The sequence below is a fragment of the Mustela lutreola genome, chromosome 11, assembly GCF_030435805.1.
Source record: "Mustela lutreola isolate mMusLut2 chromosome 11, mMusLut2.pri, whole genome shotgun sequence".
Lineage (NCBI taxonomy): Eukaryota > Metazoa > Chordata > Mammalia > Carnivora > Mustelidae > Mustela > Mustela lutreola.
Genome location: NC_081300.1, coordinates 60,518,684 through 60,536,302, shown reverse-complemented (window position 1 = coordinate 60,536,302; position 17,619 = coordinate 60,518,684). Strand labels below are relative to the sequence as shown.

Below are 17,619 nucleotides of genomic sequence, written 5' to 3'. Positions count from 1 at the left end.
GGTATTATGCCAAGTAAAATAAGGCAGACAGAGAAGATTTCACTTCTACCTGGAATCAAAAAAACAAACAAACAAAACAAAGCAGACAGAGACTCATAGGTGCAGGAAGCAAACTATTGGTTACCAGAGAGGGAAGGGTTGGGGGGCTGGGTGAAATAGGTGAAGGGAATTAAGAGGTAAAAACTTCCAGTTATGAAATAAATAAGTCATGGAAACGTAATATACCGTATAGAGCATACAGTCAGTAATATTGTAATAACTTTGTATGGTGATAGATGGTTATGAGATTAATGGGGATCATTTCATAATGTATAAAAATATGAACTCACTATCATGTACATTTGAAACTAATAGGATACTGTATGTTAATAACATTCAGTAAAAAATTTTAATAATGGTATGAATTTACCATTGTTTTAAACAGTCCCCTATAGATGAATATTCTAGTTATTTCCAATAAATTGTGACTACAAACCATGCTGTAATTATTAACCTTGTGCTCACAGCATTTTATACATGTGCAAGCTGTCTGTAGGGTTCATTTCTATAAATGGAATATCCGGGTTAAGGAACACATGCATTTGACATTTAGGCAGACATTGCCAATTTCCCTTCCACACGCTGTCATCATTCTTTGTGCCCACCAGTTATTTCTGAGAACGCCTGCCAGTAGAGTGAGTTGTCAATATATTGGATTTTGCCACTGTGACAGGTAAGAAATTTCATTACCATTTCAGTGTCTGTTCTTCCAGATTTTTCCCGTCTATGTGCATACGTTAATACAATTCTGAGGCCACCTTCGTACTCCTCCTCAGCCTCATCTCCGGCCTTTCCTTTTCCTCCCCATCGGCAACATCAGCTACCACTTTTATTATACATAATACTGGCCAAGCTAACAGAAAACAGTGACATGTAAAACTTGGCTCCAGAGTCCTCTCTCTCCTCCTCAGTCACGGTGTGCGAAACAGCGTGCAGTTCCATTGAGTTCATCTGAGAATCATTTCTCTTTCAAACGGTTCCCGATGGATCCAAGCCAGATGTCACAGTCTCAACACTTTTATCATTGCATTTAGCTCACCGACTTGTGATTATTTGCATTGCTCTCCTAGGGTTAGGGATGCGTGTTAGCATCTCCAGACACTTGGGCGATGCCGTCGCTGATTAGGAGCTCAATAAAATATTTCGGGAGTGACACACCGAGTGTGAATGCCCAAAATGTCGACAATGGCCTCGCGCCGAAACAAGGAAAGATCCGTTTGTCTGGGACCGCAGCAGCCTGCCCGGCTCTCTGCTGGCTGCTACGAGCTGGCCCCGCCCCGCAGCCCTCGCCTCCGCTCGCCCTTCTACCCTACGGCCACGCCTCCAACCCCGCCCCCAACGTCCCGCCCTCCTCCCCGCCCACCAGCCCTACGCTCCTCCCTCTAGGCCCACTACCTTGCCCGCCCTCCCCCTCCACCCCGCCCACTGCCCGCTGTCGCCCTCGACGCTCCTCCTCTTTCGACCGCGCCGCTCGCGTAGCGAGGACGCTCCGGAGCCGAAGGAACGGCCCTAGACCCCTGCGCCCGCTCTGCGGCTGACGTCAGCACGCCGGGAGGGGTGGAGCTGGGAGAAGACGCGCGCGTCGAGAGCGTGGGCTCGCCTGTGAGCCGGAGACCCGCAGCGCGGTTCGCTGGTTGTTCCGACCCGGTTCCCGCGGCCGGAGTCGGTCCGTCGCCACCTCTCCGGCCGCAGAGCCGCGCCTGCGCAGCGCCCCCGGCCCGAGCAGGCGGCGCCGGCGGCCATGGCGCACCGCTGCCTGCGGCTGTGGGGCCGGGGAGGCTGCTGGCCCCGCGGCCTGCCCCCACTGTTCGTGCCTGGTGGCCGCCTGGACCCCACCGAGCGGTCCTACCTCCGGACGGTGAGTCCCGGGGGCCCAGCGCCCTCCGCCCCCGGCCCGGCTCGACCCTCCGGCCTGCTTCCGGCCCGGGAGAGCAGGGCGTCAAGGTCACCGGCCCCCGGGCGCGCTCGCGCCTGTCCGGGCGTCTGGGGCGGGTTCCTCGCGTGAATGAGGCCGCGTGCGCTGCGTGTTCCGGGCCAGGACGCCCAGCGTTTCAGATCGGTTTTATCCCGTGGTTCCCGTAAGCACGCTGTGCGTCTCAGAGCCTGGGTGTAGAATTGGATTTTTGAAAACAGAATCAAATACTTTTGCGTCAAGGAGCTTCAAAAAGATCATCCGGGAGGGTCCTCTGACTTCATTCAGGACGAACCCATTTTACAGATAGAGTAGATGAGACCTGAAAACGTTAAGGAACTTGTCTGTCGTATCTCCAGTGTAGCTTACCTTTCTTTCACCTGCTCTCATGGTATGGAAAAGTAGCAGCTGTTGTGCGTGTGTTTTAAGCGTTGGCAACGTGAGCGTGATCTGAAAGCACAGGTTTCGGAGGTAAGCTACGCAGCCTCTCTCAGCCTCCATCTCTCCATCTGTAGAAGGGGGCTGCTGCCATTCTGGATCTGGCACATAGTAGATAATACATATTAACTATGATTATTAATAACATCATCTCAGAGTAGAGAATGTGCTTTTTGTTGTATAAGAAGGCCCGTCTTCAGTTGGAGGCTGTTTTTCTGTTGGTAAGGAGCAGATAACAGGGCTCCCACGTGGGGGCGGTGGTAGTACGTTTTTCTGAAGTGATGGTAGCCTGTTCTCACGGGACAGTGGCAGTAATCTGTCAAGTAAAGGTTCGTGTCATGGGTGGGTAGTCAGTATCATCTATTTCAGCCACATGGTCTCTTGCTGTCTGCCAGTTTTTTAGAGACCAACCTTGGCATTGGTTTGCTTAGGGCCAAGGGGCAAATGAACACGGTGATTAAGGCCCAGAGTCAGTCACAGGAACCTGTCACTTACTAGCCAGATGCCTTTGAGGAAATTATCTCAGCCTCTCCACTGAAAATGGAGCCTTCATGATTTTCTTTGAAAATGTTGCCAGTCTTGGAGTATCTTCATCTCTGTCTTACACGCCTGCCCTGCGCTAGGCCTAACGTTTGCGTCACATTGTGTTGCCATCTTACCATGCCCTCTCCTTTCGTCCCTAGTGAATACTGGACTCAGACAAGTAAGAAGCAGATAGGGATCTGCCCTTTGATTTTGCAGTTATGATGTCAGGAATCTTACCTGAACACCTTTTCTTTTTTGAGTGGCACTGTTGTCCTGTGAGTCTTGGATGCTTAGGTCTAAGGAAGTCCCCTGTGCTGACAGCAGTAGCTGATTGATCAGGGGTCTGTGACACATTCCTGGTGTTGCTTAGAAGATCTCTATGGGGACATTAGGGCATTGCTAGGGAGTCTGAAAGAACAGATTTGCCTTTAGGTTTGTGCCACTAGTAAAGGTCAGACACAGAAGAAGTACGATTCTCACATTTTTTCCGGGGAAAAGATTTTGGTATGAGATGTCCATTCTCAGATTTTATGCTCAGAGGAATAAAGACTGATGAAAAAGCTGCTAAACTGTACACATATTGGCAAACCTAAAAGCTAATCCTCTAATATGAGGTGCTCTAAACTTAAATTTTATGAGTTGATATTTTTTATCTTATCTTTTGAATGGGCTTGGGTTAGATAAGCAGAGAATAGTTTCAGTGATGGTGCCCTTAGAGAAAATAACCTCAGCGTTAAAAGCAGGTTCAGGATTATTGCTAGAGGTATTCTAGGTTAACACAATTTGAAAATAGAAGAGAGTTTATTGGTCAGTAAATGTTTATGGTGTATATGCCTTATGCCCAATTCTGTACTTTACAGTGACATAAAGATTTACTTTATATGGTGATGTAAAGAACCCTTACTTTCCAGGGGCTTTCAAAATAATTGGAAATGGTAATTTAAATCGAGGTATCACCATATGATTTTAACAGTGCTTTTACATACGTAACTACATTTGATCCTCATGGTGGCATGCCTGGGAACTAGCTGTTTTCTCCCATTACAGATGTGTAGGTGAAGTTCTTAATAAGAGATGTGTTAAAGATGTCATTCAAAAATTGAGATTTCTGGCTTTAACAAAACTAAAAGTTCTGACACCGTCTGCCTGGTGATTACAGGTTCTTTGAATCCCAGGCCTAGATGTCGCTTTTCTTATGACATCCTTAGGTCCCCTGAACATGTAATCCCTTCCTCCTGTGCTCCCTGTGTACTTGCATGTACTTGGAGGTTTTGTAGTGCTTGTGTATTACACCATCCTGCAGTAGGTCTGTCCTCAGGACTCTCTCCCCTACACTTCTGAGTTTCTTGGAGGTAGGGATCGGTTCTGACTTCCAGACCCCCAGCACTTAGCAGCGCGTGGCCTGGAATAGATGGTTCAGTGGATCAGTGTGACTTACTGTTGCCTTATCCACCTTGCCTAACAGGTTATCTTAATCTAAGTGGATTTGGTATTGGAAAAGCCTTATTTACTTTCGATACATTCTTGCTTATTCTTAGTGGTGTTTTCTTAGGCCAAGTGCTCTCAGGGGTCAGGGAGGGCCTAACACAACAGAAGCTCCAAATTCTGTCAGACCAGCATTGCTGTCAACCAAGATCAGTGTCAGTGCTTCTGTCCTATTTTGCTGTGTAGAATTGTGTATTAATTTGAAGTTAAATCAGCTTATTCTTTATTTCTTATTGACTTTTTTATTCCCATCCCATAAAACTAATCATTTTAAAGTGTACAATTCACATGGTTATACAACCCTACTACTATCTAATTCCAGAACATTTCATCACCCCCAGAAAGAAGCCTTGTAACCCCATTTGTCTGCAACCAGTCCTCTAGTCCTAGGCAACTGCCAGTCTACTGTCTTTGGATTTGTCTATTTTGGACATTTCATATGGGTGAAATTACATAATATGTGGCCTTTGTGTCTGATTTCTTTAAGTTAACATGAGCATTTCATGAGCTTGTCACATGAGCATTAACATTTCTTAAGTTAACATGAGCATCTTTAATTTAACATAAGCATAATGTTTTAAGATTTATCCATGTGGTAGCATGTATCAGTGCTTCATTCATTTTTATGGCTGAGTAATATTCCATTGTTTAGTATACCACATATCAGCACTTGATGGACATTTGGGTTGTTTCCCCTTTTTGGCTCTTGTGGATAATGCTGTTATGAACATTCACGTACAAGGTTCTGTGTGGACATGTTTTCCATTTTCTTGGGTTGGAGTGGACTGACCAGATCACATTGTGACTCTGCATGTAACATTGAGAATGCTGAACTTCTACAAAGTGGCTACACCGCTTCCCATTGTCACCAGTTCCCGGCGGCTCTGCCTTTTCCACTTTCTCTACGTTCTCACCAGCACTTTTAATTGTCTTTTTGATTATAGTCACCCTGGCAGATGTGGTTTTGTGTTGTTCTGTTCCTCCCATCAGACCCAAATGAGGCAATGCTGGTGGAGACTAATACAGATGAACTTCTCTGTAAACATTCTCATCTGTATTTAAAAGTTTGTTCTCCTCAAAAATGGTGATGAATTTTCACTTTGCCAGGGGATAGGATTTCTTGAAGTTTTTCCACTGCCACATTTGGATGTATCTCCTCACTGCACCTTGCTTTTAATTGTGAACCTAAAAATTTAACAGGGAGTTTGTTCAGCTTGTTTATGTTATATTTCCAGTTTACCTAAACAGTATTTAAAAAATAACTTTATAATAGCCACATATGTTATTTAAAGCAGAGATGTGTCTGTAACAGGACTTGCATAACCTGCATTCTCTCTAGGATGACAGTGTATCAGGTATCTTTAGCAACTGTTAACTAGTGTAAGGATTATCAGTAATGTGGACCGTAACTTCCTCATCCTGGAATGAAGATGAATTTACAAGCAGTGCTGTCATGATTTCAGGTGAATAGTCTTGGTTTCAGGTGAATAGTCTTGCCGTTTTATAGACCCTGCAAATGAGACAGCACGATTTACTGTATCAGTTTGTCTTTTGAGTGCTACAAATTGCATAAACAATGCCAAGGTGAATGTGCCGATGAAGAGTAGTAATTGGGCCACAGTTCTAACTCAGGCAGGATTTAAAGTGTTCTTGTCTTCTGGATCATAACTTAGGTGTCCTGGTTCATGTGGTGGAATAGAGAGGCACAGTCCCAGGCAACCAAAGTCCTCCCCTTCAAAGGGTGGAGACCCCTATGCTAGTGTGAGCACCTGTTGAGGGGAGAAACATTTCATTCACTTTGAGATATTAGGAAAAGAAGTCCTTTCAATGGTTTTATCTTGATATAACTTTTATGCTTTTATATATATGTTATGTTGCAGCTTTATCGATATGCTACAACTCAAGCAACAACCAGCAGAAATTCTCTTTTGACAGATGTAATTGCTACTTATCAAAGATTTTGTTCTCGACCTCCAAAAGGTAAACACACTCAGGTGTGATCATAATGTTCTATAATCTGTTAAAAATGTGCCAGGAGTGGGGTGCCTGGGTAGTTCAGTCAGTAGAGCATCTCACTTGGGCTCAGGTCATGGTCCTGGTGTCCTGGGATTGAGCCCCCATATCAGGTGACAGGCTCCCTGCTCAGTGGGGAGTCTGCTTCTCCCTCTCTCCCTCTCTGCCTCTCCCCTCTACTAGTGCTCTCTTGCTCTCAAATAAATAAAATCTTTTTAAAAAAGTGCCAGGAGCAGGTGTTCACTAATAGATGCGTAGCTGTTTTAGGTTGACTCTCAGCTTCTGTCTCCTGTAAACCACCCCCTATGTACTTGTGTCTGATTGCAGTGATGAAAATGTATCCCATTCAATTATAACACTTCTGTAGGTAATGAAATTGGCATGCAGTTGAGGCTTTTTTTCTTTATCACCAAATGGTTATTTAAGCATTGAATTACTTCTACACATGAACTGCTATATTTTGAGCTTTAGCGTTTTAATGGTATATCAGCTTTCAAAATGAACATTCATACGTAAAACCTAATGAATTTAGTCTAAGGGTGTGTTTTTTTTTTTTTTTTTCTAACAGGGTTTGAGAAATACTTTCCTAATGGAAAAAATGGGAAAAAAGCTAGTGAATCTAAAGAAGTTACAGGAGAAAAAAAAGGTACCTTTTAAAAAGATTATGTTTAAGCTTACTACTTTCCTCTAGTATATAATGTTGCCAGTCATTTTCTCTGAAAAAAGGAAGTGTTCTCCTAAGGCAGTTGTGAAGTGGAAGGTTACAATACATATAAAATTCTATAGACCCTGTGTTTCATTTCACCTTACTTTTCTATTCATTCTTGTCATTTTCAAATTGAATTAAGTTTACCTTAGAGATACTGATCAGTCAGTATCAGTCATATTTATTCCTTTTATTTTTAATGTTATGTTAGTCACCATACAGTATGTCATTCGTTTTTGATGTAGTGTTCCAAGATTCATTGTTTACATATAACACCCAGTGCTCCATGCAGTACATGCCCTCCTTAATACCCACCACTAGGCCAACCCATCCTCCCACTTCCCTTCCCTCTAAAACTCTCAGTTTGTTTCTCAGAGTCCATGGTCTCTCATGATTCGTCTCCCCCTCTGGTTCCCCCTGCTTTATTTTTCCCTACCTTCTCCCAATGTCCTCCTCGCTATTCCTTATGCTCCACAGGTAAGTGAAACCATATGATAATTGACTCTCTCTGCTTGACTTCTTTCACTCAGCATAATCTCCTCCAGTCCCATCCATGTTCATGCAAAAGTTGGGTATTCATCCTTTCTGATGGAGGCATGATACTCCATTGTATATATGGACCTTATCTTCTTTATCCCTTTATAGCTAAGGGCATCTTAGCTATTTCCACAGTTTAGCTATTGTGGACATTGCTGCTATGAACATTGAGGTGCCTATGGCCCTTCTTTCCACTACATTGTATCTTTGAAGTAAATACCCAGTGGTGTAATTGCCAGGTAATAAGGTCGCTCTGTTTTTAACTTTGTGAGGAACCTCCACACTGTTTTTCAAAGTGGCTGTATCAAGTTGCATTCCCACCAACAGTGTAAGAGGGTTCCCCTTTCTCCACATCCTTTCTAACGCTTGTTTCTTATCTTGTTAATTTTTGCCATTCTCACTGGTGTTAGGTGGTATCTCAGTGTGGTTTTGATTTGAATTTCTCTGATGGCTAATGATGATGTACACTTTTTCATGTGTCTGTTAGCCATTTGTATGTCTTCCTTGGAGAAGTGTCTGCTCATATTGTCTGCCCTTTTTTTTTTTTTACTTGATTATTTGGTTTTTGGGTGTTGAGTTTGAGAAGTTCTTTATACCTCTTGAATATCAGCCCTTTGTCTATAGTGTCATTTGCAAATATCTTCTCCCATCCCATGGGTTGTCTCTTTGTTTTTTTGACTATTTCCTTTGCTGTGCAGAAGCTCTTTATCTTGATGAAGTCCCCAAAGTTCATTTTCGCTTTTGTTTCCTTTGCCTTTGGAGAAGTGTCTTAAAAGAAGTTGCTGTGGCTGATGTCAAAGTATCAGTTGAATTTAACTGCAAATTTCATCAATATATTTTACACATCTAAATCATTTTTTAAAAATTTAGAAATCCAGGGCCTGGGTGGCTCAGTGGATTAAAGCCTTTGCCTTCAGCTCAAGTCATGATCCCAGGGAGCCTTCTTACCTTCCTCTCTCTCTGCCTGTCAAATAAATAAATAGAATCTTTAAGAAAAAAATTTTTTAATTAAAAAAAATTTTAGAAACCTAATACATGCATATGTATCTGGCACATATTTTGATATAGTGTGGTGTTTTTCAGAGTTCCTCAGAACCTGTATGAGCTTGGGTTTCAGATAGGGTTTCTTAGAGCTTGGTGGCTGGGGTAACTGTGTAGTCCATGAGTCTCCTGTCCCCATTTCACGTGTGTGATAACATTTAGCATAATGTCTGTCACATTTCAGTTGGCATCTTTGTTTTTAGGGAAATGTAAGGAAAATTACAATACAGTGTTTTTTTGAGTCAGCCAGTGGAAAAGTTTTATTTTAACAACCACATACAGAAGGTGGGTCTTACTTACTTATTTATTTTTATTTTTTTATTAACATACAATGTATTATTTGTCTCAGGGGTACAGGTCTGTGATTCATCAGTCTTACACAATTCACAGCACTCACCATAGCGCATACCCTCCCCAGTGTCCATCGGCCAGCCACCGCATACTTCCCACACCCCCCTCCACTCCAGCAACCTCCAGTTTGTTTCCTGAGATTAAGAGTCTTATAGTTTGTCTCCCTCTCTGTTTTTGTCCCATTTCATTTTTTTCCTCTTTTCCCCCATGATCCTCTGCCTTATTTCTCAGATTCCACATAACAGCGAGATCATATGATAATTGTCTTTCACTGATTGACTTATTTCGCTTAGTATAATATCCTCTAGTTCCATCCGTGTCATTATAAATGGCAAGATTTCATTTTTGCGGGGGGGGGGGGGTTGGACGACTGTATAGTATTCCATTGTATATTGTTCCAACAATATACATCTTTTTTTTAAATTTTTTATTTTTTATAAACATATATTTTTATCCCCAGGGGTACAGGTCTGTGAATCAACAGGTTTACACACTTCACAGCACTCACCAAAGCACATACCCTCCCCAATGTCCATAATCCCACCCCCTTCTCCCAAACCCCCTCCCCCCAGCAACCCTCAGTTCCAACAATATACATCTTTATCCATTTATCTGTTGATGGATATCTAGGCCCTTTCCATAGTTTTCCTTGGCTTTCCATGGCTCTTGTGGACATTGCTGCTATAAACATTGGGGTGCATATGCCCCTTCGGATCACTGTGTTTGCATCTTTACCCCAAAGATGCAAACATAGTGATACCCAGTAGTGCAGTTGCTGGGTCATAGGGTAGCTCTATTTTCAACTTTTTGAGGAAACTCTGTACTGTTTTCCAGAGTACAGCCCTCGTTTTTAAGTGAACTTGGTTTTAATTCTAGTTCTAGTCGGAGAGACAAATAGATGCTCAGAGAATGCACGGAGTGAAAACAAGGCCAGGGGCTAAGAGAAGGGAGCAGCACTAGTGTGGCCTGACTGGAGACCTGGGCAGTTTGTATGTACAGTGTTTCCCAGGGTCATGGTGGCTCGTCTTTTTATCTTGGTTTGGGGTAGATTAAGGATAATAGGTCTGCTTTTAAAATAGAGCCTGTCATGTTACATTTTCACATGTGTTCCACTCCTGTCCCAGTAGTAGGGATTCTTGTCAAACAACTTTAGAAATGCATTGTACTCTTTCCCAGCCCTGCGCCTCATTACAGGTAGAGCTTGCCTCTCTCAGACCCTGCCTCACCTAAGACATGTGCAGAAGCCCCTTGTGTGCATGACGGTGGGGTGATCACGTCAGGAACTCTGTGCTAGGTAGCTGCAGCCTCCCGTCCTGCGTAGTAGAGGAGTCACTGCACAGTAGTTGAAGATGTTAGAGTAGTATTTGTGATTCTATGAGAGGATAGAAAGTAGGGTGGGGGGATATTCACTGGTTTCCCAGGGCTGCAGTAACAGAACTGCACAGCTGGGCATCCTGAGCAGCTCAAGTATGTGTCTCCCAGTTCTGGAGGCCGGAGGTCCAAGATCAGTATGTTGGCAGGGTTGGTTTCGTCTGAAGATCATGGGGGAAGGATCTGTTTCAAACCTTTCTCCTTGGCTTATAGGTGACTGTCTTCTCCCTTGCTGCCTTCTCTTTGTGCATTTCTGGTTTGTTTTAATAAGAATGACCACTATATTGGACTAGGATCTACCCATATGACGTCATCTTAAACTTGATTATTTTTCTCTGAAGACTCTATTTCCAAGTAAGACCACAGTGGGCTAGGACTCTAAGCACATGAGTTTGGGAGAGGATACATTTTCATCCCGTAACAGAGACTAATTTCAAATTCTTGCAAACTAATTTTAGTGGGTAAGGTTTTTTGTTTGTTTGTTTGGGTATCAAAATCATGCCTCGCTTACGGAAGAAACTGTGACAGTATTCAGTTCATGGGAGTGGGAAAGGGGAGCCCCTCCTTTTTACCTACAAGTGGGAATTCGGAAATTCGTTTACGTTCACCTCAAACACAACTCTGTCACTCTCTCAATGTCACTTAACACTACAACCAGTTATTTACCAAATTTCTTAAGCTATGCCTTTTTTATCTGTAAAATGGGTACACCCCCGGTTGTCGGTGTATTGTGCAGGTGTCACGGGATAGTGTGTGTAAAGCGCTGGCAAGCTTCCTCAAATGCTGTCAGTTTCCTTTCTCACTTCAGACTCCTCAGTTGCCATAAGCTATTTCGCAGGAAGTCCTTTTTTTGGATTTGTATAAGGTTTTGATTTTTTTCAAAGACTGGAACTTCCCTCTCTTTTTTGATACTACCCTATAAAATAGAGAAAATGACATTATTCACATGTTACTGTTCCTATTTGACAGGAGCATGAAGAGATTAAGTAAAATCTCAAGGTGTCAAAGTGATTGGAAAACAAAGCTGGATTCTAATCCCAGATATGCTTCTGATTCCTCAGTCAAGGTCAAAACATGTTCTAAAGCCACAGTAACAATAGAATTAATGATTCTGTCTCCCAGGAGTATAGCTTATCTGTGCTCAATGATTTTTATACTTGGTTTAAATCTAGTTGAGGTATAGGATTGGATTGCCTTACAGAACTTCGATGTAACTATCAAGTAACAAAGCTAACATTAGGGTGGCCTGATGAAACTCTGCCTCCTGTGTATCTTAGTTGCACAGAGTGAAACAGTATTTCCTTCAGACTCATCCATACTTTGAATACCAAGTGTTGTCACGACACCTTAACACACAGGCCGATTCTTGAAGTTGCTGGTTGATGAGTACCTGAGACAGGGTGCTGAAGGGTTTCCTATTCCTGATTCCCAGAAATAAAAGGCCTGCGTCTGTTTCTAAGCATACAATACAACACAGAGGTCACAACTATTAATAGTTGGCTCTGGATATATCTTAATGAAAAAAGATCAACAAGTTATTGTAAGAACTTTTGTAGTAAGTCTTTTATTAAACTATATTAATGGAAACTTTGTTGAGAGATATAAAATCTGCTGTGTTGGTATATGTGCTCTCTGTTCGTGAACAGAATCAAAGCCAGCTGCTACCTCACGCCCTTCTGGAGGAGGAGTTGGTGGCGGTGGAAAACGAGGTGGCAAGAAAGACGATTCTCACTGGTGGTCCAGATTCCAGAAGGTGTGATTCCAAACTGGATATTAATTTGGAGGGTGTGGGGTGGCTGCAGGGGAAGTTGGGAGGGATTTGTGGCCAGTATGGCCTAGATCATGTTGTGACATTTAAGTCTTGACAGAGACTGTCTCCTTCTTTGCCCAGGGTGACTTTCCATGGGATGACAAGGAATTCAGAATGTACTTTCTCTGGACTGCTCTATTTTGGGGTGGAGTCATGTTTTACTTCCTGTTCAGGAGCTCCGGGAGAGAAATCACATGGAAGGACTTTGTCAATAACTATCTTTCCAAAGGAGTAGTAAGTATTTTGTGGGAGTGGTGGTTTTTAGTGGTTTCAAAGGTGAATTCAGTAGATTGCACCAATAAAGTAACAGTCAGCTAGTTACACAGCTTGTCCATTGTAAAGTTACTATTATCATCTCTCTCTCTCTCTTTTTTTTTTTTTTTTTTAATCCTGGAAAAAGTACTTGCAACCAAAAACCCTGTTTGTTTTGGCCCAGCAATCCCCACATATACCACAAAATCCTTTTCTTGTGCTTCTGCTAGAACCTAGCTTTGGTCTTGCTCCCGCCATCCTCCATCTACTTTCTCCCTCCATCTACTCTTCCTGTGTGCTCTTTGGTCACCTCTTCCTCCTGCTATAGTGTGCCAGCCTCTCCCGGCTCCTTTATACTTCCAGGGCTCTTAATCTCCCGTGGCTTTGGCATTGGGTAAATAAGGGGCAGCGGGTGTTGAAAGTGAGAACAGATGGGCTCTAAGTCCAGGCAAGGCTGCTCAGGAGGCTTTGTCATACCAGCAGGTCTTTACCTAGTGAGACTATATTCCAGTATCTTTGAGATGCTGTGGACTGTAAGACACATTATTTTATGTATTCCTAAGAAAAATTTAGTAAGCTGCCATTGAAACTATAAAATAATACTAGTGTCAAACATACCCTAATTTCTCAAGTTAAAATATGAAAAATGTCCACCTTAGAACTGATTAAATGAACTGATAGTGAGAAAACCGGGCTGCTGTGTCACTGGGGAAATTTAACCTCTTGGTACTGGGCTTTTCATCAAGGAAAATGGATAAAAATAAAGGTGAGATAGTGATACTGGGTAACATAAAGAATCAAAAGTTGTTTTTATTTTTTTTAAAGGTATTATTTATTTGAGAGCGAGAAAGTATGCAGGGGGAGGAGCAGAGGGAGAGGGACGAGCAGACTCAGCACCAAGTGCAGAACCCAACTCAGGGCTGGATCCCAGGACCCTGAGATTACGACCTGAGCCTAAATCAAGAGTCAGAGAGGTTCAACTGACTAACCCATCAAGGTGCCCCTCCGAAGTGTTTTTTTTTTTAAGATTGATTTTATTTGACAGAGAGATCGCAAGTAGGCAGAGAGGCATGCGGGGGGTGGAGGGGGCAGCAGGCTCCCTGCTGAGCAGAGAGCCCAATGCGGGACTTTACCCCAGGATCATGACCTAAGCCAAAGACAGAGGCTCAACCCACTGAGCCACCCAGGCGCCCCTCAAAAGTTATTTTTAAAGGTTGTAGAGTAAGGTTGAGGATGGAAAAATGGAAACGATTATTTACTCAGATTTTTGAGGCAAATGTTTCTTGTGGAAGCCAAGATATTTATGTGTATATCCCAGATGTTGGGAGAGCCCGCTTTCTAAGAAGTGACTTGTGTCTGTGTTGAGGGGGCTGTAGCCATCCTTCCAAGTGTGGTGACAGGGCCTTGGGGGAGATTCTCCAGAGAGGCATCTACTTTTGACCCCCTGGTTCTTTGAAATCTGTCTGCTGTTGTCCCAGAAGTTTTATAGGGAGTAGTCACTCCTTTCCAGATGGCGTGCCTTTAGGAACAGATAGTCCTCTGTCCCAGCTCCTCCTGGAATTACCCAGGGCTCCCTCACTTTCCATTTTTGACTTGTACCTTTCAGACTTGTGCCAAAGCATGCTTAATGACGACAGCAGGAGGCAAGCCTCTTCCAGAGGGCTCATGCTCCAAGTCCACTCCAAACTTTCGAGTGAGGTTTTTAGTGTTCTTTAGAACCCTGTAGTTAGGATGTTATAGGGGGAAAAAAAAAAAGCTTATTTCATTTTATACCCATAGAATGGCAAAATGAAAGTCTTCTAATAGCAAGTGAGACTGAAGACCAATAGGAATATTTTGTTGTGCGTTGTGAACTGGAGAGCAGTTTCACGGTGTCTACTAAAGTACGTATATCATGCAGCCCAGCCTTACTGTGTCTAGCTACAGGTACACGTCCAGAGATATTTTTGAAGATGTGCCCAGGAGCGTATACGCAAGACTATTCGTAACAGTTAGTGGTAGCGAATGTTTTGAAACAGCCTAAATGTCTATTAACAGGAGAATGGATAAATAACTTGGGGTGTGTGCATAAAATGGAATACCATGCTGATCTGGCTGGTCAACAAGGGTGTACCTCACAAATACAAGGAGGGGGAAAAAAAGTTGCAGAAGAATATATACCAAGCAAGACTGTTTTTAAAGTCCTAAAGACAGGCAACAGCGAGTATATATTTAGGGTTATGTCTATGCGTGGCACAAGTGCCAGGACGTGCTTTGGGACAGTCAGCACCTAACACCACCTCTGGGAAGGGGACATGACTGGGTGCTTCAACAGTGTTTGTGGCGTTTTTATTTTTCAGCTTGGAAGGGGAGCATGCTTCCTCTCTGTATTTTTTGTCATGCTTCTTTGTGTGTCTAAAATAAACTACCATGTGCGATTTTAATGTGCTTGACCATCTCAAATCTCTTCTGTAAATTTATGTCTAAATATATAACTTTTTAAAATTCCAGGTAGACAGACTGGAAGTCGTCAACAAGCGTTTTGTTCGAGTGACTTTTACACCAGGAAAAACTCCCGTTGATGGGGTAAATGATTTTACTAATTGATGTGGATTAACTATAAATTAACTTCTCAGATCTGGAGTTGAAAAGCGAGCTTTCCTCACATTGCAATAGCTCTCTGCGCTGCAGATATTAGAATTAGGCAGCAGAGCACTTGCAAATTTCACTACCATGGGTGAGAATGTGAACGCTGTGTATGTAGTTGGGTTACGAAAACTGGGTCAGTTTTGGTTTGGTTTTGGTAATCATTTGGCTATACATTTAGGAAACTGTGAAATCCTAGTTTTCAGTGTTCTGGTGTCATCTGTGATTTTTCAAGACTGAGAAAACAGTTGTTCGGTTAGGGAAAAACTGTTAAAACTGAATTGTTTATGTTTCGAGGTAGGTTTTTTCAGATTGGTTTAAGAAGCATTCTGATCATATCTCTCCCAACTGTTATGTGATATGGATTATTCTGACTTAAATTTCTTTTCTGATTTCAAAAAGAATTTGTATATCTGGTCCACCAGTTTGAACTCTACTCTAGACCCCCTAGACCAGGTCGAGGGGATTGTTGGGGAGGGCAGGAGAGGGGCAAATGAGGTTCCCAGGGGTCCCCAGCCTTCCATGGGCCTGCCTTCGAGGGCTGTTCCTAGTCCCTTGGTGTCCTGTTGTCTTACCGCCCTCCCCCAGGACCAGATCTCTTTACCAGGTTGCATCCCTCCTTCCAGATGATTTTGCTTAAACGTTCCCTAATCATCCTGCCTGGGTAGGGTGACACTTAAGGAAAACTAGAACTGATGGTGACCCCTTCTTTCTGAGCATATTAGTAAACAGAGGAGTATTTGTAAAGCTGTATGGCTCCGGTATTTCAGTCATGATGAAGTGTGCATTAATAACCACACTACTTTTTTTTTCCCCAGAACTATCCCTCACAGTTTTAGTGCTGGAAATTAAATTGGCACTCCCTTTCAAGAGGACAGTTTGGCAGAGTATTTATCAGCAGTTTTGAAAGTACGCACACACTCAGTCATGTTGCTTCTAGGACTGTATCCTAGGGAAGTAAGGATACATATAAAGATGTTTATGCAAGGATGTCCTCCAAAACGTTGTTTCTAGAGCGGAAACTTGGAAATCGATAAATGTCCACAGTAGGCCCCTGGTTAATGTTAGGGGCTCCTCATTTCTCTTCAGTCTTGCCACTAAAGCAGTGGCCACATTTATGTATTGAAATTCATACCATTTTATTATAAATTGCTTTCTTTTTGTCTCTCCTTTATATTGTAGTTAAGATTTTATATGAATTTCAGAATTGTGCATGCTTCAAGATCATAAAGGGGATATGAATATGATCTTGAATGGCATCAGAATTGCTAATAGTGTTTGTCTCTGAGTGTTGAGTTTACAGATGCTTCTTATTTTCTTTGTATTTCCTTAGTTTTCTACAGAGGGCATGTATTACCTGTTTTATTTAATAAAAGACTTTTATTTTGAGCTTTCAGAAACAGAAGATTTTTAGTGTCCTGATTCTAGAGTAGCAGTGTCAGTTGCTGTGTTGTGTAAGCAAGGCTTTGGAGTCTGACAGATCCAGCTGCACATTAGCTCTCCTCTTGACTAGCTCTGTGACCTAAGTCCCCTAAGCCTGGGTTTCTTTTTTTTTTTTTTTTTTTTTTTTTTTAAGATTTTATTTATTTATTTGACAGAGAGAAATTACAAGTAAGCAGAGAGGCAGGCAGAGAGAGGAGGAAGCAGGCTCCCTGCTGAGCAGAGAGCCCGATGCGGGACTCGATCCCAGGACCCTGAGATCATGACCTGAGCCGAAGGCAGCGGCTTAACCCACTGAGCCACCCAGGCGCCCAAGCCTGGGTTTCTTTATTGCTAAGATCAGAACCTCAATAACAACTCTTTAGGGTTTAGTGCTAAATGAGATCATGAGCTGGGGGTTTTTGAACTTCAGTATCTGAAGAATCACTTGGAGGACTAGGAGCCACCCTCAGAGGCCCTTAACTAGATCTGGTCTCCAGATCTGCTGCTGGTCCTTTATCTGCCCCGATTCTCTAATAGGAGTCATGTGTCTTGTCATGTCCAACTGGAAATAGGCACTAAGTAAGGGAATGCTCAGTCACACGTGCTTAACCTGTTATTGACTTGCTGGGAGCCTGTAACCACAGGAATCTTGTAGCTTTGAAGTGCACAGCTTAGCAAGGACCATTGTTGTATAATGTAAAACTTAAGAAAAAAATACACTTATTACAAAACTTACTCTCCATCTTTTGTGTTTAGATACTTGGAGAGAAATATCAGAGTGATATCCTCCACTCAGTAGCACTGGTTGGTGGGAGGAATACGGGATGACAGGTTACTCTCTTCTGTGTATTTTCTGAGTTTTATATTCTAGACTTATTGTTTTGATGGAAAAAAACCCCACTTTTTAAAGCAATGGCAGATTTAAGAAGGAACAGAGTCTTTTCATGCTGTAAAATGCAACTACTACTTGCTGAGTGCTTAAGTGGGTTCTTGTGTATTAGAAACTCCGTAAGTGTGAGTATTGGTAGGTAGGTGTGTGGTTGTGGAAGAGGCAGTGTGACATGCCAGATAGGGTCCCTGGCTCAGTAGCCA

The 17,619-nt window shown here is 42.8% G+C and overlaps 1 protein-coding gene across 2 annotated transcripts in view; it reads left to right on the top strand.

The window, feature by feature from the left end:
* The first annotated feature begins 1,584 nt into the window (after positions 1-1,584).
* The window catches only part of AFG3L2 (AFG3 like matrix AAA peptidase subunit 2), a 48,136-nt gene continuing 32,101 nt past the window's right edge, over positions 1,585-17,619 (top strand). The window contains exons 1-6 of one of the 2 annotated variants that reach the window (XM_059140795.1): positions 1,585-1,897; positions 6,280-6,379; positions 6,981-7,058; positions 12,065-12,171; positions 12,310-12,462; positions 14,971-15,045. In XM_059140795.1, coding sequence (XP_058996778.1) covers positions 1,781-1,897; positions 6,280-6,379; positions 6,981-7,058; positions 12,065-12,171; positions 12,310-12,462; positions 14,971-15,045 — 630 coding nt within the window. In that variant the 5' untranslated portion in view covers positions 1,585-1,780. Of the gene's footprint in view, positions 1,898-6,279; positions 6,380-6,980; positions 7,059-12,062; positions 12,172-12,309; positions 12,463-14,970; positions 15,046-17,619 lie in introns of those variants that run through there. The other variant, XM_059140796.1, reaches the window with a different exon arrangement.